Source organism: Polyodon spathula, chromosome 2, assembly GCF_017654505.1.
Source record: "Polyodon spathula isolate WHYD16114869_AA chromosome 2, ASM1765450v1, whole genome shotgun sequence".
Classification (NCBI taxonomy): Eukaryota; Metazoa; Chordata; class Actinopteri; order Acipenseriformes; family Polyodontidae; genus Polyodon; species Polyodon spathula.
The window spans coordinates 70,753,755-70,777,023 of record NC_054535.1 but is presented as its reverse complement, the minus strand read 5'-3'; the positions used below and the strand labels follow the sequence as shown (position 1 = coordinate 70,777,023).

Here is a 23,269-nt window from a genome sequence, read left to right as displayed (position 1 = left end):
AACTGTATCTTACACTTGATGTTGTTTAAAATTGCATGTGTCTTGTGAATTCCACCCATCTTTACTAGGTTCTGCAAGAACAGGGATTAAACATTTTTTAAAAGGCAGCACAATATCAAATGTCAAGGGAACATGAAATTGTGTTCACATTGAAAAGTAGATCTGATTAAATTTGATTAATATAAACATGATTTATGTACCAGGTTATATAAAAATATTCAAAAGACAGCAAAGAAAGAAATGCAACCCATTGTCACTGGTGTGTCAAAGTTGTCTGGAACAGCAAAGCAATTGTTTTGGTCACATCATCCTGGCAGACACAGAGCTTTGTTATCTTGATAAATGTAGAAATGTTGTGCAAAGGGATTGCAACAGGCTGTCATTGTGACTGACATTCATAAACCCCCCAAAAAAGATAAACTAAAAATAATTTCTTTAATTAAGTGTATAAGGCACTGTGACAAGGAGATAAGGACTCTGAGCTGCAAGTGCACCTCCCGACCAGGGTGGTACACTTTCACAAAGAAGGCCTGACCCAGCCATTTTGGAGAAAGAATGTAGTTGCAACACTGCTAAACAAATCTATTGTGGTCAGATGTGGTGCTCGTAATGATTGGATAGAGAATGGTGCTGGGCTGATCAGAGGGAGTAGTCCGGCAGTACAAAGGGGACACAGCTAAGTGACTACGGCCCCTTACGCTAAAAGTACAAATGCGCCGGAGCAGTGTGTTTTTGTAAACCTGCTGTTGTACCCTCATACTATTGCTGGTATGCAGGGTGGATTCGTTATTATTAAAAATTGACAGTTATTTGTAAATACACCCGCTTACCTCCTGAAAGGCACAAACTATTTTGTAGCATGTAAGAAGTAGACATTTAGGAAAAGTTTCAAATACAATAATTCAGTCAACAAGTACTGCCCATAGTCTGTCTGACAGAATAGTAAAAAACATAGCCTGGGCTACCAAAAGAGTCCAGTTTCTCATATACAGTATTTCAGTATGTAAAACATGAACACATCAGTCTGTCCTTTCTTGGAGATGCATGCCCTGCAGGGACTAAGAAACCCAACAGAAACTGTGCACAGTAAATTTGAATCTTCTTCTTATTCAACTCATTAAAGACTAGAATACAAAGCCTGGATGCTATGCAGCCTGACACCAAGCCGACCACAAATATAATACCACAACAGTTTGTACTTTCTGTAACAAATTGGTCTAATTAGTTGTACCAAAACATATAGGCTAAAGCAAACCTCCAAGCACACGCTTGCTTCATTCATTGTGGGCTATCTTACAAAACTGAAATTAAGCGCATCTTAAAGAAAACATACAGCTATGGCCAAATGATTTTGCAAAGGTCTACTAGAAGCCATAGTATTAGTACAGCATTTCATGTTATATTTTGAAATGTCAGATTTTGACATTTTTGTTAAGTACAGTATATGGAAAACTACAAAGCTGTATGTAATTCAGTATGCTAACAAAACACTATTTAGCAGGTTTCATTTGACTTTATGAAGCATAATTTGTTAATTCTATAGTGTGATGCAAGGCTAGAGCTGTATGCTTTAGTTTACTTGCTCTTACATATCTCATATCTTGCAGAGTTTATTGTAAGCTCGCTTTATAGGAGAATAGTTCATTCAGGTAGCTCTAACCTTGTCACAACTTCCCCTACTGTAAGCGACTCTTGATTCATTAAAGTAACATTCTTTTAATGACATTGTAATTGCAGAGACAGAACAGATTCTGAACCAAACTACTCGTCCAATGTCCTATACAACTGCTGCCTCACGTGGACAATGAGACTGCAGTGTTCCGAGCAGATACAATCCCAGACAGGACCTCAGATTGGGTACTTCAGTTGCGAGGGTCACTGCTGTCTCCAAGTAAATGCCATGCCTCCTCTCAGTCTATTTATTTTAAGAAAGCGCTTTGGTCTTTCCATTGTCTTCCACTCGGATTTTGAATAAATGAGTCATTGAGCTGAGTGACTGGCTCCTGTTGCTAGGCTCTCACTGCTCTCTGTGTGGTGTTTGCTTCTCTGAACTGCACTGCGGTGTTTATCACAGGACAACGCAATTTGGAATCCAAATGAAAGTGAATGGTAGAAAAATTTCCATTTGTCATATAATCCTTTTTTTAATGCCTTTTTTTAATACAAACTGAGCTATATCGTCTTCATTTTTCAGGAATACTGCCGATGAGAGAAGCTTAATTTATCAAAACTGTTATGCAGAGCTCAACATAAAAATGATGGGGGCGAAAAAAAAAAATCACAAAAATGCAAACACGGCAGTGTGATCTGAGATCCCCACTGATGTAACGTTCTTTCAGTAAAACGGCTGCAGAATATAAAGTAGCTAGTGTAATGCTTTTAATCCTGCAGTTGTGTTACTGAATCAGTGACACCCAGTTTCCCAGCCTTGCTAATTCTTTGCATTGCAATTCGTTGCATTGACTAATTCAGTCCTGCTAAAGCACAAGAGCTCTGTTCTACAGAGAGAAATACAAAGGGTTTACTGTTACTGCCAGACGATGTCAAAACTCACAGTCCAGGTTGAATTCTAGGTACAAAAGTTGATTTAGTTCTTGGCTAAACTCACAAACAACACTGGAGCCACAAGACAGAGGCATTTCTTGCCTGTGTCTGTTCCTGAAAATATGTGGTTTACACAAGAAAGAAGCTACAGGGTATTGTGTGTTACTGTGACAGGGTAAAGACCCTGCACAGGCATTAAACTGGAATAACATAACAAGTGGGGTACCACAGGGATCAGTATTGGGACCATTGTTATTCCTAATCTATATAAATGACCTGGACCAAGACATAATCAGTAAGCTACACACATTTGCAGATGACACAAAACTGGAAGGTGTAGCCAACTCCCAATCAGCAACTTTACAATACAAAGAGATTTAGACAAGTTCACTGGTATGATCACACCTAGAATATTGTTTCCAGGTCTGGTCACCACATCATAAGAAAGATATAGAGGCATCAGAAAGAGTACAGAGGAGAGTAACAAAATTAATTCCAGGACTGAAGGGTATGTCATTTGAAGATAGAAAAAGAGCTGAATCTGTATAGCCTAAAAAGTCAGAGGCGACTTAATAGAGGTTTAGCGTCGGGGGGTCATAATATCATTCTGTGCATGAAAGTAACAGAATTGGAATATACAGAGAGGAATTTTAAACCATTCTGTGTCTCTCGGTTTCTGGTCACAAACTCCCCCACTGACAAAGAATGCTTTTAAAAAGAGTCGTAAACTAAATACTGGATATATGGCTTATCTTCACAATCGTGCATTGACTCTTTCGGTGCCACAAGCCAAACAGTTCTAGGTGCCTTGACACTTAAGATGAAAACCAGTCTATGTCATAAATCCAGCTGATAGGGGATAGAACAGCGAACCAATGGAGAACAAGGGGCCGTGTTGGTACGAGAACAACCAATGAAAAACACTTCACATGGGCTCAGGCACTGCCCAAATTAACCAAACTATCCAATCACGGGGCAGAGAGAACCCGTAGAAAAGTATGAGCGTGACATTTAAACAACACTCCTGACACAAAATCCAAGGCTCTAATACACAAACCAGTCTTTGAACTGTGATAATCTGGAGATCCAGCCTGCGACCAGCTGGGACAGAGATACCGTTTTCGGACACTCTAATATGAGATAATTATTCTAGTGTTTGCCTTGGTGTGGAAGTCCGCTGCGTGAGACGTCTAAAATCCTGAAAGTACTTGTAATCAAATCTCTAACTTAGCCCCGATTGATCACCGGAGAAAGAGCTGGATAAATATTTGAAGTCAACATAAATTGAGGTATATTCAATTTATTGAGCTAGCAGTACCGGAGGAATATCCCAGACATAACCGGACGAAGATTGCACATATTGGTGAAGGAACTGCGAGGAAGGCAGACCCCGGAACCTAGACATGTCCTTGCCAGCGGGACATCCTTCAAGCGTCTGTACTGTTGAAGACACAGAACAGCTGGAAGAGGCAGTGAACTTCCGTTAAGTAATCAATGAGTAGTGTTTTAATCCTCTTATGAACTCGAGAATAAGCAGGCCTTAAAGTAAAATTAATGTTGTTTTACGTGGAATGTAAGAAAAGTATTATTGCTTTCAATTCATGCTTTGAGTTAATGAACACTATAATATTTGTTTTTATGTGATTTATACAAATTGATGCATATTGTTTCATAAGGCAATTATCATTCTGCATTTAGAAGCTAGAATACAAATTTAGCTGTCTTGATAATAGGTAATTCTCGATAGGTTATCTGGACGCAAAGAGCGTCTTTATCTTGCAAGGGTGAGAACTGCCTTCTGAACCCAAACTATATATATATGAGACTGATTTAACAATGCTTTGATTACCAAATATAACTAAAGTGAATATTTGTGTTACTAACAATACCCCTGTTAAGACTAACCTTCATCTTAAATAGCTGTCAGGAAATGCAATAACCTTAAGGGAATCTCCCATTGATTGCATTGAATCGCTAATTGCTAATCAACCAGCGGGAGTGGGGGTGTTGTTGTTTTAACCTTATTTTTTGTACTGTTTAGTTTATTAATTATACCTTTCTGTATTATCTTTGTTTAGTTGTTGCACCTTTAATTTTTCATTTGTTTAGTGTTATTTCTAACAAAACCTTTACTTTGAATTCACTAGAAACTTTGTCTAGTCTGATTCTTTTGATAAAGGTCGGGTTCTACATGATTTGAATTCAATTATTACAATTTAAACTAGTCCAAATACAAATATACCTTGTACACTACAGAGGTATTTAAAATGGTCAAGAGGTTTAACAAAGTAACTGCTGAAAATTATTTTTCACAGGTCACAGAGAACAGAACCAGGGGCCACATGTGGAAGCTGAAGAGGGGCATATTCAGAACTGAGGGGAGAAGGAGCTTTTTCACAGAAAGGATAGTGAACCATTGGAACAGGCTACAGGACAGAGTTGTTGAAGCAGAGACTATCAGATCCTTCAAGAAAAGGCTGGATGCTGTCATGAACAATACTGTATAACCCTCACTGTTACCACAATAAGACCTTTAGCTAGCTGCTTGGAGGAAATGCGGTCCGTCTAGCCACGGATTCCCAGGGATTTCGTTTCCACTACTAACCTGGTTAGGGTTTTTTTTGTTTTTCTTCTCCTGAGTGCTAACAGATCATGCTGGCACCAAAGCAAACAAGCAAAGGTGGGCAGGATGTCTTCTTCCTGTTCTTGAATTTTTTATGTTATATATTTCTGTGGCTGGCATCCATCTTGGCTCAGAAGCAGGGTATCTACTTGGAGCCAAGATGGCTATCCTTTGCACAGCCATGAGTTAACTGATGTAGTGTCTTTCTGGGGAGGCTGATTGTCTGATTGAACAGCCTGAGAATGCTAGAAATGCAGTTCCTGGTTGGTTGATATATCAGTCAGTTAGCCGCCTTTGTCGTTTTAAAGCAACAAAGAAGTGTTTGTTTTGGGTATGGGGAGTTCTGTGACAGGGTTAGATAAGCCAGTTCTGTTAGGATTTCTACTGTTTTTTAAAGGAGAAAAAAAAAAAACCTGATAATTGTACCAGACTGGAAGCAAAAAAGACTGGACTAAATTATTGAAAAGTGTGCAAAAATGAATTACAAAACCTTCAGAACTGATTTAAGGAATGTAAGAAACATATTATATCAGTTTAAGCAGCACTTTGGGCAATGAATAAAATAATAAACGCAAATCAAACCAAATTAAACTGGACTTAATAAAAAAAATAATAATAAAAAAAACTTTAACAAAAAAGTAAATACACCCAGAGACAAAATCTTGAGATGCTTGTTTGAAACTGTAGAACATTAACATAGAATTTATTTGAGAGGTTTTAGACTGCAGGAAACACTTTGAAAATGATCTGACGCTTGTATTTGTGGAGAGTACTTTGTGGGACATCAAGCTCTTAAGCTTAAACCAGTAAACCACAACACTTAAATAGCTGCATGGGAACAAAACCCAGCTTTAAACTACACATAGACTTATTTTTCTTCACACTAATCATGCATATTATTTATTTATTTATTTATTTAAATTAAAATTGAATTGGCAGGAGATTCTCTTCCCTTCGGGGGGCTACTTTGTTTCTTGAACCAACATGTTCTTACCCCAGGAGTTTAAAAATACATGGGATAAATAAATACATACATAAATAAATACATAGCAAGCTGTCTGTATTTTTGCTGCTCTAGGTCCTCAATATACATTGTTTTTCCTCCCATTTCACATTGGTCATTACTTTCCCAAGAAGGGCGTCTAGTTGCTTGGAATTGACTTTCTCCTGATGCTACTCTACTAAACGCTGCATCTGCTGGTGTGCAACTGCCAAGCCACTGCGATTGAAACTCTCTCCATGCCTAGTCTGCCTCTCCACTCTGTAACCATAACAACCTGGATTCCAGGGATGGCTGGCACTGACGCTAACAAAGAAGACCTTTAAATGAAGTGAATGCATATGACATCACTGCCCTGCCAGTGTGAAGCTTTCCCATTGGCTCTTACAGGCCCTGTCTGTTCCCCCAACAGCACAGTTCCACATTGATGACTCTGCTTTGTGACTGTTGAGCTGGATCAAAGTTTTCACATCCATTTGGGCAATTTAAAGTCTTTGACTGTGCAGCTTTACCCTCCATTATTAGTGACTTCTATGCTGACTACTTATTTACTTCTGTTGCACCATGATAAAAAACGAAACAACATTACTCTGCTTCATCTTAACAAAGTGGGATCCAGGGTAGTCACAAAAAACATATTTAACAGACTTGTAGCAATTGAGGCTTTATTGTCAGCAAAACGGATGACATAGAAATACAGAACAGGACCAAGGCAGCTATTGTACCTCTAGATTCAAAAGTACATTTGCACTTTGACTCTTCTGTATAAGACTGAATTACAAAGAAAAGTGGTCCTATCTATACCACAACTGTAAATACAAAATTACATGGATCACTGACAAGAAAAAGCTGATCCCTATGACCTACAATGTGTGTACATGTACAAAATATTTAACATACAAATAGACAAACAGTGTTCTTCCATAGTTTTGGATACTCTTAATAACATCATAACTAATGCCACAGAATGCCCTTTACAAATTTCATTATAATAGCAAAAACGTAAGCATGCCATGCAGACCGTTGGATAGACAGACGGACAGACAGACTCCACATACCCCTAGCTTTATACTGAGTGTCTTGTGCTAAGGGTGTCACAATTAGACACACAGTGGAATTGGAGCAGAGAGACAACTAGTCTCATATACCCTGAGATTATGATCCACTCAATAATTTAATTATTAATAACCGTAGCAACTTGTATCACAGCTGGACAAGAGGTTCTCTATATAATGCTAAACTCTAAAAGTCATCTCAGTATTGTGGATTTGGTCTAAATTGTGTTTATAGTCATGCATGCAGAATTTGCAGATATTAAAAATAACGCAATGGCAATTACACATGTTCTTTTTTGTGTGAGGGAAATGTATGTATTCTAATATAATTCTATAGTTTTCTTGTATGTGCTGAGTTCTTCCTGCATTCTTTCTCTCATCTCCCCTCACCCAACTTAAAATGCAAGCTTCAAAAGAAACTAAGAAAGCAGTCTGCAGATCTGTCAGCCAGGGCCAGGAAGAAATGAACAAGATTGTGTTGATTAGATAAGAATACCAGGCCAAGTGGCTCAAGAAAGTGTGTCTGTTTTTCTAAATGGTCAGACTCTGATAAAATTGTGATATGACCTTAGATGTAAAAACGTAAATATACACAACATTTATTTCAGTAACATGTCTTGCTTTGTAAAGGCATTTAGTACAGTTGAAGACACACTGGAGAATAAACTTCCTCTTTTCAGTACCAGGACTTGAAGGCAGCACACATAACTCTCTATGTTCCCTGGGGAGTTGTATAGCTTGCAGCCACACACACACTAGCAGTCTATCTTGAAGGCACCACAGAGAACTCTCTATGTTCTCTGGGGAGTTGTATAGCTTGCAGCCACACACACTAGCAGTCTATATTGTTATTTACTGTTCTCTTAACAGAACCTTTGAGACCATTGTTTTATTTATAAAAGTGGAAGCTCTTAAGTGTTAAGCAAAGACTACTTGGTTGGGAGACATCAAACCCAATTGAGGTACAGCAGGAAGTGTTTATGGTGGCCATTTCTATCTGATTTGTCAAATCCGATGCTTGTCACAGTGCCAGTTGTGTGCAATGCAAATCTCCACAGTCTGTATCAAATAATCTTTTACATTACATTGTCATTTTCACCCATATAGTTACAAAACTACTGCATTAATAATAATAATATAATAATAATAATAATAATAATAATAATAATAATAATAATAATAAATACAACTTCACATTTTAGTAGTCATCTGTAACAACTTTAGCTTGTATTTGCATTTAGCATTTGACAGCATTTCAAGTAACAATAAGCACAGTTTAATATATCCCATTCTGTCACGTTCTAAGTGCGGGAGGGTGGGGCAACCATATTATACTCTGCTTTTACACGTTACACATTTTACATAAAATTCTAGTATTTTATTTAAGCCTCAAACATAAAACCTTTTATTCAGCTTCGCTATATACATTTTCTAAATAACACTACCATGTGCGTGTATACTGTCTGATGCCGCAAGCTTCGCAACGTTCACTTGCAACGAAACTATTTATCTGTGTACAAAGGCAGCTACAAGTTATCCGTAATGTGTGGTTACCTAAGGGTTAATTCTTTTTCTTTTTAATCTAACACTGTACCGCTCACTGTGCACACAACTTTAAATGGGCTGTATTAACAAAGTTAGATTTCAGGTTGCAGTTTCTAACAAACACGGGATTGGACTGTACAGTACTAGCAAACAAAGGCGAACACAGTAACACATTGTCTAGTTCTCAAGGGACTTTTGTCACAGATTAGAAATTTGGTCCAAAGTAGCAAAACTTATTAAACGGTATGAGTTACAACTTCCCCCCGCTTGCTGATATATATATATATATATATATATATATATATATATATATATATATATATATATATATATATAATATATATCAAAATTAGAGTTAGTACACACATTTTGTTTCATAGCAATGTTTTCTGACAAAAGTGCAGTTGGAAGATTACCAAACTGTATTTTTTCTTCATACAAGTTATTGGTGCACCAGTCATTGCAGTATATAAAAAAATAACTAAACCCAGCAACACGTTTTTGCAAATAATTATTTTTTTCGTGCAATCAAATAAACATGTCCAAGCTTACCTAAGATGACCTGCAGTTGCACCACACTGTTAAAATCCATGACTCTAGTCTTGGAAAAAGCTTTTTGTAGATAACAGGTCATTCAAATTGTTTGGTGCCTTTACTTTCTTCTCTCCAACATTTCGCTAAAAGTAACACAACTTTATTTGGGTTCGTGAAGTAGGCTTGTGTGTACAGTATTGCTATCAGTGTGAGGGGCGGGGTTTCAGACTAGAACGTCATCAGACACACCTTGCTGAAAAAACTCAAATCAAGTCCGTTATATGTATTAGTTCTCAATTATCTATTATATATATATATATATATATATATATATATATATATATATATATATATATATATAATGTATTTCATTCAAAGTCTTAGGAGTCATTTACACACACACTGACTCAACGAGCAATCATTTCATCTGTACAAATCCCCGCAGTGGGAGATTGTTGGAGATTTCTGTAACGATTCCAAATAAGGTCAAAATGGAAGAGCACCCTTAACTTCATGTCTTCATGTAACTACCTGGCAGAATATACCACGCTGTTACACACACATTCGCAATGCCTAATTTTACAATTAAAACCAATTTTGCAACTCTTTTTTTTCATAAAATTCTGTAATAAACTGTTTTCAATGTAATGGTTTGTTCATTTGTTTCTCGTGTGTGAAGCACTTTGGGATCCTTGTGATGAGACGCGCTATAGCAATGGGAATGGTTGTTATTGCTGTTCTGTAACACAGTCACGTTTTAGTGTGTTAATTTTATATTTCGTGTAGCAGTCTTTGTGTTTTCCGTTTTGTTCGTTACCTTTATTTCTTGTAATTGGTTTTATGTATTTTAACTACTTACCTTGTCTTTTAGTGTTTGTGTTGTAATTGTTCTATTAGGGGATCTATACTAGTCCTTAATTTTAGTGCTCTCAGCACCCTCACTTTAAAAATCGTTCCAATGCCACTGGGGGCCTGTAGGAATAAATGGGATTGGGCAGTGGTCACTTACCTCTTGTAGTTGCTAGCATTATTTTTACAGGGTGCTTCAGGACCTATAAGAAATTGTAAAAGAATAATACTCCCATTGGTTTTTATTTTGTATTTTGATTTAAACTTCCATTGCTCCCTTGTATCCCTCTGAACAATAAAATAAAACGTAGTATGGCTGCCACTTAATGTTTTTGTTAACGTTTCGCCCAAAAACAAAGTACACAGAAAGAGTACTTGGAACTGCAAACACAAGTCAAAAAGGAAGTTAGAAAGGCCAAGAGAGAGATAAAAATGAACATTGCTAAAGGGGCTAAAACCAAATCCAAAATGTTTTTCCAATACTATAACAGCAAGAGAACATTCAAGGAGGAGGTTATATGTCTAAGAGATATAAATGGCAAAAGCATAGATGAAGAAAAAAACAGCAAATATATTAAATGATTACTTTTCACAAGTTTTTACAAAGAAGGATATGGACAACATGACCCACATGCCAACCTGTTCCTTTCCAGTTTTAAATAACTTTAGCATAACCAAGGCAGATGTGTTAAAGGGCCTAGGAGCTCTTAAAAAAAAACAAATCCGCTGGGCTGGATGAGATCCTCCCAATAGTACTCAAAGAAATGAAAGAAGTTATTTACAAACCGCTAACCAAGATCATGCAACAGTCTCTTGACACAGGGGTTGTACTGACAGACTTGAAAATTGCAAACATTATACCGATCCACAAAAAGGGAAACAAAACTGAACGAAGTAACTACAGACCAATAAACCTGACTTTTATTATATGTAAACTATAAGATCCAACATGGAAAATTACCTATATGGTAACAGTATCCTGAGATGAGGATGCAACATCAACATTGGATAATTGCAAAGCATATGACATGGTTTATTTAGATTTCCAGAAAGCTTTTGGCAAAGTCCCGCATAAAAGATTAATTCTCAAACTGAACTCAGTAGGGATTCAAGAAAATGCATGCACATGGATTAGGGAGTGGCTAACATGTAGAAAACAGAAAGTACTGATTCGAGGAGAAACCTCAAAATGGAGCACTTCATGGATTAGTATGAGGTCCTCTGCTATTCCTAATCTACATTAATGACTTAGATTCTGGTATAGTAAGCAAACTTATTAAATTTGCAGATGACACAAAAATAGGAGGAGTGGCAAACATTATTGCAGCCACAAAGGTCATTCAAAATGATCTAGACAAGATTCAGAACTGGGCAGAAACATGGCAAATTATATTTAATAGAGAAAAGTGTACTGTACGCAGGCAATGAAAACGTGCATTATAAATATCATATGGGAGATACTGAAATTGAAGAAGAAATCTATGAAAAAGACCTAGGAGTTTATGTTGATTCAGAAATGTCTTCATTTAGACAATGTGGAGAAGGTATAAAAGGCCAACAAGATGCTTGGATATATTATGAAAAGTGTTGAATTAAAATCTAGGGAAGTAATGTTAAAACTGGACAATGCATTAGTAAGACCTCATCTAGAATATTGCGTTCAGTTCTGGTCACCTCGCTATAAAAAGGATATTGCTGCTCCAGAAAGAGTGCAAAGAAGAGTAACCAAAATTATTCTGGGTTTAAAAGGCGCGTCATATGCAGAAAGGCTAAAATAATTGAATCTATTCAGTCTTGATCAAAGAAGATTACGTGGAAACCTGATTCAAGCATTCAGAATTCTAAAAGGTATTGACAATGTCGACCCAAGGGACTTTTTCGACCTGAAAAAAGAAATAAGGTCACAAATGGAAAATAGACAAAGGGGCATTCAGAACAGAAAATAGGAAGCACTTTTTTACATAGAGAATTGTGAGGGTCTGGAACCAACTCCCCAGTGATGTTGTTGAAGCTGACACCCTGGAATCCTTCAAGAAGCTGCTCTATGAGATTCTGGAATCAATAAACTACTAACAAGCAAATGAGCAAGATGGACCGAGCAAGATGGGCCGAGCAAGATGGGCAGTAACTACAGGCAAGCAGTGTGAACTCGTCTCGGCTGTAAATGTTTCATTTCCTCATTGTGGAAGTCTTAATTATCCTAAACCTTTTTCAGAAAAGCTTGTCTGCTCTAGCAGCTCTCAGCCTGACATCACAGAAGAGACAGGGTGTCCCCCCCCAATGGTGTTGGAAAGGCTCTGGCGCCGTTGTCCCAGAGCAATACATTCATGGTATACAATGCCAAGAAAAAGTTTGTGAACCCCTTAGGATGTTCACCTATTTCAAACCTAAAATGTTATAAGATCTTAATCTAAGTCCTACTAATAGATAAAGATAACCTGATTAAACAAATGACACAAAAACATGATACTTTTTCAGCATTTATTAATCCACAAATGATTCAACATTCAATATCCATGTGTGAAAAAGTATGTGAACCTTTAGATTCAGTAACTGATGGCACCCCCTTGAGCAGCAATGACTTCAACTAAGCATTTCCTGTAACTGTTGGTCAGTCTCTCACTTCAGTTTTGAGGAATTTTCGCCCATTCCTCCTTACAGAACTGCTTCAACTCAATGACATTTAAGGGCTTCCTTGCATTGACTGCTCGCTTCAGGTCCTGCCACAGCGTTTCGATGGGGTTTAGGCCCAGACTTTGAAACTAGGCCATTCTAAAATGTGGAATTTCTTCTTCTGCATCTATTCTTTTGTAGCTCTGCTTGTATGTTTAGGATTATTGTCTTGCTGCATGACGCACTTTCAGTTCAACTTCAGCTCATGGACGGATGGCCTGACAATCTCCTCAAGAGTCTTCTGATGCATTGCAGAATTCATGGTTGTGTCAATAACGGCAAGCCGTCCAGGTCCTGGGGCAGCAAAGCAGCCCCAAACCATCACACTCCCACCACCATGCTTGACGGTTGGGATGAGGTTCTTCTGTTCGAACACAATGTTTGGTTTTCGCCAAACAACGTTTCTCATTGAGGCCAAACAGTTCTACCTTTGACTTGTCTGTCCCGAGAACATTGTTCCAGAAGTCTTGTTGACCATCCATGTGCTCTTTGGCGAACTTCAAATGGGCAGCAATGTTCTTTTTAGAGAGCAGTGGTTTCCTCCTGGCTATTCGTCCATGAACACCATTGTTGTTCAGTCTTTTTCTGATAGTTGAGTCATGAACACTCACATTAGCTAAGACAAGAGTGGCCTGCAGATCTTTGGATGTTACTCTGGGGTTCTTTATGATTTCCTTGATGATTTTCCGGTTTGTTCTTGGAGAGATTTTGGTAGGACGACTGCTCCTGGGTAGAGTGACTGTGGTCTTGAACTTTCTACATTTGTAGACTATCTGTCTGACCGAGGATTGGTGGAGCCCCAAATCCTTAGAAATGGTTTTGTAACCCTTTATAGACTGATGAGCATCAATAATTGTTTTTCTGAGGTCCTCAGAAATTTATTTTGATCATGGCATGATGTGTTTCCACAAACCTCTATGGTGAAGATGAAACTCACAAAGTTTCTGATCTTTATATAGGGTGGGGCCTCCCAAACTCACCCCTGAAGATCTGCCTAATTATTGCAACACCTGATTCTAATTATTCCCTTAACTGAGCTGATAAAACCAGAGGTTCACTTACTTGTTCACATACCCTGAATCTTAATTACTCATTATTTGTCTAATTCATACATCATTTTGTTTCAAAAGACATGGAATTGGTTAATATAAACCCTATTGGATATTTAAGAAAATATTTTTAAGAAAAGTTTTGATTCAAGAAGGCTATTATGTTAAAACTATGGAATTTCCATAATTATCATTGAGGTTCACAAACTTTTTCTCGGCACTGTATGTAGGACAGCCATCCTGTTAAAAGGTCTTCTGAAATAAAAGCTGGCAAACAGCATTGCACAAACATTTTTTATTGAGCAATATAATAATGAGGAATTAGGTGTTACAATAAATGATTACTGGCATGTTTTTTTGTAATGTTTGTTTTCACAGCATTTTAAATTTCAATTCAATAAAATTGATTTGTCTGAGAGGATGGGTGCCGTATTTTTTTTTTTAATTCTATATTTTAGGTTTAGGTTACTGCTAAATATACAGTCTAATTCAAATCTGGTGACAGAACAGAACCATACCTGGGTAGGGAAAAGGATTAATAATAAAATAGGTGACAGTAATGGGATTGTAATCAGATTACTGTATAATGAATTGATCAGTTGTATTTATTTTATCCATATGACTGGTGAATGTGGAAATACTGTTGACAATAAATATACAATTGCCTTAATGGAGCATACATTTTGAATGGTATTATTGATGACAAGAAGGTCAAATTCTTTGCATTCTGATATTTAGTTATTTTTCATATGCTTCCTAAACAATTGTCGTTGATAGATGAAACACTAGCTGTATCTTTGATAGACAAAGAGAAGATGTGATCCCTTTTATTGGAATAACTGAACACTAATTAACAAAACTCTTTCCTACTTTCATCTAAAGAAGAGACCTTTGAGGTCTGGAAAGCGTGTGATTAATTATTTCTAATAGCAATAGTGCCCTCTTTCTTATGGCTTTATTGTCTGGTGTTAGTGCAAAACTCCAAGCCAATACACGTGCACTATGTCAACATGCGTGTGCGTAGAAAATAGGCCATTCTGGTATCTATTGCAAATGTTTGGCAAAGCCGGTTTTCCTTTTGTAAGACAAATAATTTATTAGCAGTTTATGACTGGCATTGCAACAGAACTGACTGACAGGGCGTGGCTCATTGTGCAGGGTAGTAAATCCACAGATACTCTCCTGTTTACTTAAGCATGGGGCTTTTAGACTTCTCTTAAACATTAACAACAACTATATGAATCATTTTCACATGAAAATGGTTTTAACTGGATTTCACAAGCGACAATCTTTTTACTCACTAGTTCATGACTTAAAAACACATAACAAAAGACAAAGTATCTGCCTGTCTGACACTTCCCTACAACATTTATCTATCCCAATACTTGTTGGAAGGTATAAAAGTATGTCTTTCTCTTGTATCTGCCTACCAGCCAGCATGTAGCGCTTCGCCAGCTTGGAGTTGCTGTGGTATGGTGCACCAGCCTCAGCCTTTTATCGATCTACAGACTATGGAAGCGCAACATTCAATGCAGCACTTACTGTGGGCCAAGATCAGCAACTCAACATGACCAGGATTTGAAAGTGCAAGCCCCTGATGTCATGACTCACTTGCCCTGCACAGGGCCTTCACTAGGTGAGCCAATGGGGAACAACATCTCTGCCTCTTTATAATAAGCATCTTTCTAACTAGAAGAACAAAAACACACGCAAAACTATTGTTTTGCTATTCCATGCTACTCCCATTCTAGGTGCTGAATATTCACCCTGACACCGTAATTGTTCTTTTCAAATTAGACCTTTAGGTTATAGGCTTCTTAGCCAAAACTAATTATAGCTGGAGCCGTTATTTCAAAGTTAGCAATAGCACAGTCTAACTCTATTAGAAACAAAAACATAGCCTTGAGACATCAAAACATAGTAACAGTTGACTTAAATGTTAATGTAACAGGTACAAACAGCCACTATGTCTGAATTTTCTTATACTGAAGATGTTTTTTGAGTTTAGATTTATTTAGTTTTTTTCTGTGTGCATTCCTGGATGCCACATGATTTAATATTTGTTACAAGTTTGACATGTCTCAATAGACTTACTGTAACAAAGATAGCGATTCACAATAAACCCTGCTATTGCTTCTTCTTGCTAGAAGTAGTCAAAGATTGCAGGCTGAGTTCCCACTATGTAACACAATTTTTGTTCCTGGGTAGTGTGTTATTTCCTAATTGCTTATGCCTCAAAAGTATAGAAAATGGCTATTATTCCCCACAAACTTTGCTTTTGTGACCAGGACAGTGATATTTCAAAATATCACTATTTCCAATGGGAAAAGGGGCAAATGTGTATCTTTTCATTCACATAAAGTCAGAAAAAAATAACACATGAATCCAAATTAACATGTATTTATACTAAAGTGATACAAAAATGACTACAAAAGATTTAGAAGTGAGTAGTTTTTCGAGATTTACGATTATACTGTAAATACTGTAAACCTACATATCCTACTCCACAACTTCCAAATGAAAAAATACTGTAGAAATTTGTAGACAATTCATTAAAAATATAAACTGAAATAGCTTGGTTGGATAAGTATCCACCACCCTTGTACTAGCAATCTTAAATTAGCTCAGGTGTAACCAATCGCCTTCAAAATCACACATCAAGTTAAGTGGACTCCACCTGTGTTACATTGTAGTAATACACATTATTTCAGTATAAATTCAGCAGTTCCTGTAGGTTCCCTCCCCTGCGTAGTGCATTTCTTTTGAAAGCGCCTTGGTGCTCAACTATGAGCACCAAAGCGCTTTCAAAAGAACTCCAGGACAAAGTTGTTGAAAGGCACAGATCAGATCAGCATAAAAAATATCAAAGTCCTTGAATATCCCTTGGGCCATGGTCAAGATGATTATTAAGAAGCTAAAGGTGTATGACCACCAAAATAAGGCCGTCCCTCCAAACTAGATGACCGAGCAAGAAGGCGACTGATCAGAACGGCTATCAAGGGGCCAATGGCAACTTTACAAGAGCTACAGGCTTTTATGGTCAAGAATGGTCAAGGTGTGCATGTGACAACAATATCCCAAGCACTCCACAAATCTGGCCTGTATGGTAGGGTGGCAAGAAGGAAGCCATTATAAAAGAAAGCCCACCTTGAATCCTGTTTAATGTATGCAAAAAAACCACTCAGAAGATTCTGTAGCCATGTGGCAAAAAGTTTTGTGGTCTGACGAAACTAAAATGGAACTTTTTGGCCTAAATGCAAAGCGTTATGTTTGGCGCAAACCCAACACAGCGCATCACCAAAAGAACACCATCCCTACTGTGAAGCATGGTGGTGGCAGAATCATGTTATGGGGATGTTTCTCATCGACAGGGACTGAGGCACTTGTCAGGATAGAAGGAAAAATGAATGGAGCAAACTACAGAGAAGACCTTGAGGAAAACCTGCTGCCCTCTGCAAGAAAGCTGAAACTGTGACGGAAGTTCACCTTTCAGCATGACAACGACGCAAAGCACACAGCCAAAGCTACACTGGAGTGGCTAAGGAGCAAAAAGGTAAATGTCCTTCAGTGGCCCTGTCAGAGCCCCGACCTAAATCCAATCGAATTTGTGGCATAAATTGAAGACAGCTGTCCATCAACGCTCCCCAAGGAACTTGACAGAGCTTGAACAGTGTTGTAAAGAAGAATGGTCAAATATTGCCAAATCTAGGTGTGCAAAGTTAGTAGAGACCTGTCCCAACAGACTCACAGCTGTAATTGCTGCCAAAGGTGCTTCCACCAATTATGATCTTTCAGTTTTGTATTTTTAATATATAATTTTTTTCTCAATAAAAACTTTTCTCCCCTTACCAGTGTGGAGTATGGTGTGCAGATAAGTGGAAAATAAAAATCCAGTACCTCAGACCATGATGCTTACTCAGTGGAATACCAAATTTAATAGAATGATAGCCTTGAATGCTTATTTGTGTAATAAATCCTGGCTATGAGTCCAAATATCTGCTGTTTCACATAATGTTATGTTTATTTCAAAATAAATATTTACATACCATAAGCGTATAACAACATATGTCATGGGCCTATGGCAATATATAATTTATGTGAGTGTATGTTATTATTGTAACAGGTCATGCTGTGTTAGGTGTGATCGTTTTTTAAAGTGGTAGAGACACACTCTTGGGAACTGTAAGATAGCTAGTTCACACTGAACCTCCACCTGTAGCATTAGCACCACTAAGCAATAATGACATTCTAGCAGCATATAGTGCAGTTCCAATGCAACATTGCCTCGTCACACGCAGTACTATACAGTAAAGTATAGATCAATACAACAGTGTGGTAGAACATGTCACACACAGTGCTATACAGTAGTACTGTACAGACCAATACGACAGCATGGTAGAACATGTCACACACGGTGCTATACAGTTCTGTACGGATCAATACAACATCGTGGTAGAACATGTAGATATGTAAAAATGCTTACTGTATGTATTTTTAGATTATCATATAATGGTAAGTTACTTCCCAGACATGCATACAATCATGTGTATTACAGTATATGCATTTCTGCTTTTGGCACTAAAAACTGTGCCAATAAATGAATGGCTGCTATATCAAAGAAAGCACGTTCTTCTAGTTCAGCTGCAGCGCACAGCTAACGTTCCAGTATGTTATAAATATGACAATAAATCTATTAACTTCAGATTCCGTAAGGAGAAACAGCAAAACAAGCATTGCGTGTTTTAGGACTAGTTAGCGTACAATCTTGATTACTCTGTGGGCAGAAGATAAGATTAGCAGACAGGCTGAAAATTATAAAAAAGGTGTGCTGAAGGGGTGGGGTTGTTTTTTTTTCCCCTGGTAAACTCCACACATGTTTCCACATTCTTCTTATGGGAAGTCCTCAACAGTGCCCTGGGTTGGGGGTCACTAACTAAGAGCAGCAACCCTATTTATCTTGTCCTGTCAGCTACAATTTATTTGTATTTGTAATTTGTAAGTGGAACTTGCCCCCAGTATCACTAATAGGAGCTGCTTTACCTGCATCCAGCCTCCCAGCCTAACATAATGTGACACTGGGAGTGACACATATTGTTCAGTGGGCAGCACTGCACATACTGCCTCACAACACACCCGAGGTACAGAGATATCCCACAATGCACCCGAGGTACAGAGATATCCCACACTGCACGCCGTCTTGCCTCACAACACACCCTGTTTGCTGTGTTGCTTCATTACCTCTAATAAAGCAATACAATTTCTTATCCCTAACACTGAATCATGTTCAGAAATAGGTTACCTTGACCTGCCCCCACCCCCCAGCTTGAAAACTACTGTCTGAAACTCATTACCACAATGTATGAAAGACTCAGATGACATAGCCTTGTATATGATATATGATGCTGTTACACCTAGTGCCAATTAGTTAACTCCATCACTGTCACTCAAGTAAACTTATGTTTTGTACTAAATATATGAATCCAAAGGCCAATAACTATGACTGGTAATGACAAGACCATTTAAAACAACAATTGCTTTGCAAGATGCATTCACTGACCAAAATGTGTTTGTTGACAAAATAGTTCCAGACATTGGATAAGTACAGTGCATTGCTGTTACAATAAAACAAAATGTTTCAAGGTTGCAGCACAACTCAATGAAAAAAAAAAAAAACTAAAAACAAACACCAAAAAAACACACTTTGCTACACAACATGGTATCAAAAATGACAGTGTATTGCTTAATTTGGTAAATAAAAGTTGGGAAGTAAAATCATATTTGTACCACATAACTTAGGACATGAACATGAAGATAAAGTTAAAAAAAAATTCCAAAGCGCTGTACAGAGAAATAAAAAATCTGAAATTGTAATCATATAGAAACTTTAACAGTTTTGCCAAAACATCATCAGTAGAAGTGTTTACTATGATCTTGCTTGTAACACATTTCCATGCAATGTATGTCAAATAAAATATGGGTATGGACATTACAACTTATACAATTGAAACCAACAGAAATGTTGAAAACAACACACTTGAAGATAATATGCCCAGTGCGTCCTATCACACACAGATATACATAAACAGTTAGGCTCCACATTCAAATGCAGACGGGAAGTATTTTGCAAATTATTTGAAAGAAGATCCCTGTAAATCAAACCGTTGCTGATAACATTATTTTACAGACAACTGTAGACCTGCTTGGTCATGCTTAAAATACATCTGGATTGTGCAGACTAACAGCACTTGCACTTACAGCAGTTATCTGTAGAGATCTTTACACTGACTCATTATCTTGCTTCCGTGCTTGAAACATGCTGGTTCCCGGCAGTCAATAAAGAGACAATGAAGCAAAATCCAAATAACTAATTGCTTCTTGCGGTTGGAGTTATAAAACAAACCCTGTATCCATCAATAGGACTCACACTCTTCCCTGGGACTCTGTTAGGACCTCTTCCTAATATCAGGTTGGGCTTGCCTTTGCCCTTGAGTCGAGTCCCATTGAAGGGGGCAGGCACCCAATGAGGCTGAGGGAAAGTGAACTGTGCACAGCTGAGTCCTGTTGAGGGAGTCAGGCACCCAGTGAGGCTGAGGGAAAGTGAACTGTGCACAGATGAGTCCTGTTGAGGGAGTCAGGCACCCAGTGAGGCTGAGGGAAAGTGAACTGTGCACAGATGAATCCCATTGAGGGAGGCAGGCACCCAGTGAGGCTGACACCAGACTTCTCTAATGCAATGCTAAGGGTTTGAAAGATTGATCATGTTTAAATTATGAATCGTGGATAAGAACATCTGCTAAGAAATTAATAATGATTATAATAATAATAATAATAATAATAATAATAATAATAATAATAATAATAAGTTGTGGAGGCCGGTAAATATACTAATGACACCCAGGTGAGAAAAAAATTCCTGAATTGCACTGTTAGTTTGCATGCTATAACAGTCCAGATTAAGATTAAAAGCCCTCCTACAGTATACACTACTACATCATCACAGAAAGACTCAATAGAACCCTACTATATTATACACCATTACATCATTACAGAAAGACTATCAATAGAACCCTACTACAGTATACACCATTACATCATTACAGAAAGACTATCAATAGAACCCTACTACAGTATACACCATTGCATCATTACAGAAAGGCTCTCAGTAGAACCCTACTACAGTATACACCATGACATCATCACAGAAAGACTCTCAATGGAACCCTACTACATTATACACCATTACATCATTAGAGAAAGTAACGTTTGTATTAATCACCTGTTTACAAAAGGTTTATCTGGAAAAGAACAGTCACAAATTAATCATAAGCTAGTGTATATTAATGGAGTGGGCGTATAGGATATGATACATTCAGTGGAGAATGTTGGATTTCTCTCAGTTTGCAAACATTATGCAAGCCGTAAGTTAATGCTCAGGGCCTCTATATGTTTTGTTATGTGGTTGTGTGTAAGCAATCATAATAATATAATACTATTTAAAAGTTTTTCAAAATACCTTAAACACAAAAGAACCCATACAATAGGTTTTAAAAAGTTGTGTTGTCTAGCTAGTACTGCTTAAAATAATGGTAACATTAACGGCCCAAGTTCAAGTCATTGCTGTTCATCACATAATTGTAATAATTATTGTTCATCACCCAAGTTCAAGTCATTGCTGTTCATCACATAATTGTAATAATTATTGTTCATCACATAATTGTAATAATTATTGTTCATCACATAATTGATAACCTTGCCAGACGATGTTCAAAAACAACTCCAGTTTAGGCTATACTTAAATATACATGGACACCCTTAAAACAGCTTTTCAGACACCCCATGGAAATAGAATTCAGAGGGCACAATGTCTTGCATTCATGTAAAATGAGGTGGTGACTGGAAGCAGGGTGTTGATAATGAAGCCTCTTCTTCTTCAGTGTGAATTGTGACAAACAGCTGCTGTGCTTGTAGTTTGCTGGCCAATGGGTAATAAAGCAACTTAACATGTCACCTCATGTACAGACTTCTTGCTGAGTGTAGACCTTTTGCATGGAGCAATGTTTTAAATACAGATGCGTTTGTTATTCACAGGTAGACATCATTATGAGTGTAAAGAGAGAGAGACAGCCCCTAATAGCCACAGGCTAATTGGCGACCATTATAACATCACAACAAACTTGTTGTGATGTTATAATTATAAAACCTGTGAGATCAATTGAAGAAGACATGTTTAGACAATCATAGAGAAATGTTGTCTAAACTTGTTTTAGGGAATGCACATTTTTGTTAAAATAAATTAACTTGTGCTTCTGCATTGGGGCTCTATGGGTCCGGGGACTCCTGATTTTACTGGGCCCCCCTATCTGACCAAATGCCACCTTGATTATTATAAATCTGAACATACAGTGGGTCCTATGGAAAACTTTTACCACACCACGGCAAATCTGTGGTACTGTGAGGCATAGCACAGTATAGCAAAAGTATCATGCGGGGCAGACTGAAGTGTAAAACCATTCTTTCTTTTTCCAGTGGGGTGTTCTGGAGAGCTTTCAGGAATAGAATGAGCAGTTTTACTATTTTTCCTGAACAAGATGATTTCTATGGGGTGCCATGTGTAAAAAAATTTGTGCTGTGCAATCCTCATGCCTAAATACAAATATACATTTTAAACAACTTGTGTTCCACAGACCCATTTATATCCCGTGTAACATTAACACACAACACCCAACATATAACACTGAAATACACACAGGGGAGGGCAACATTGCCACAGACCTTCATTAAAAACACATGAGTTTTGTTTTCATAATTTCAGGATTCAAAGTGGCTTGTAACAATGACACCATTCTCAAAGTACAGCACTGTAAGTTCAGACACTGCAGGGAAAGAGATTGCTGACACTTCAGAAACATAAAGACTTGGTGTAGCAGGGTGTAAACACTGTAGCTGATTGGCAGGGAGGGGCGGTTCAATCCTTGTCCTGATTGTCCAAGTCTGCTTCAATAGTCCATAGGTAGAATGCAGCTTGAGGCTGTAGCAGCCAAGTGGAGCAATCCTGATGAGATGAGAAGGAATGAGAGGGAATATAATGCAGGACTCGGGGTAGATGAGAGGAAATAGGTCTCTAGTCTGCTTCTGGTAATGGTGAAGATATGTGTTTAATACACTTTGATGAGCCGGGCTCGTCTGCATTCTTTATTATTTATTTATTTTTATATAGCACCTTTCATAGTGGACCACCATCACAAAGCACTTTACAGAGGTAGGCTGTGAACTGTGCATTATATGCAGAGTCACTTACAATAGGACAGTGACTTAACATCTCATCCGCAGGATGGAGCACATGGAGCTTAAGTGACTTGCTCAGGGCCACACAGTGAGTTAGTCAACAAAGGAACAC

The 23,269-nt window shown here is 37.7% G+C and overlaps 1 protein-coding gene across 1 annotated transcript in view; it reads right to left on the bottom strand.

Moving 5' to 3' along the window:
* Positions 1-9,488, bottom strand: part of LOC121299807 (integrin alpha-2-like) — a 51,279-nt gene extending 41,791 nt beyond the window's left edge. The window contains exon 1 of the mRNA XM_041227900.1: positions 9,320-9,488. Coding sequence (XP_041083834.1) covers positions 9,320-9,401 — 82 coding nt within the window. The 5' untranslated portion in view covers positions 9,402-9,488. The remainder of the gene's footprint in view (positions 1-9,319) is intronic.
* Positions 9,489-23,269: the final 13,781 nt, after the last annotated feature.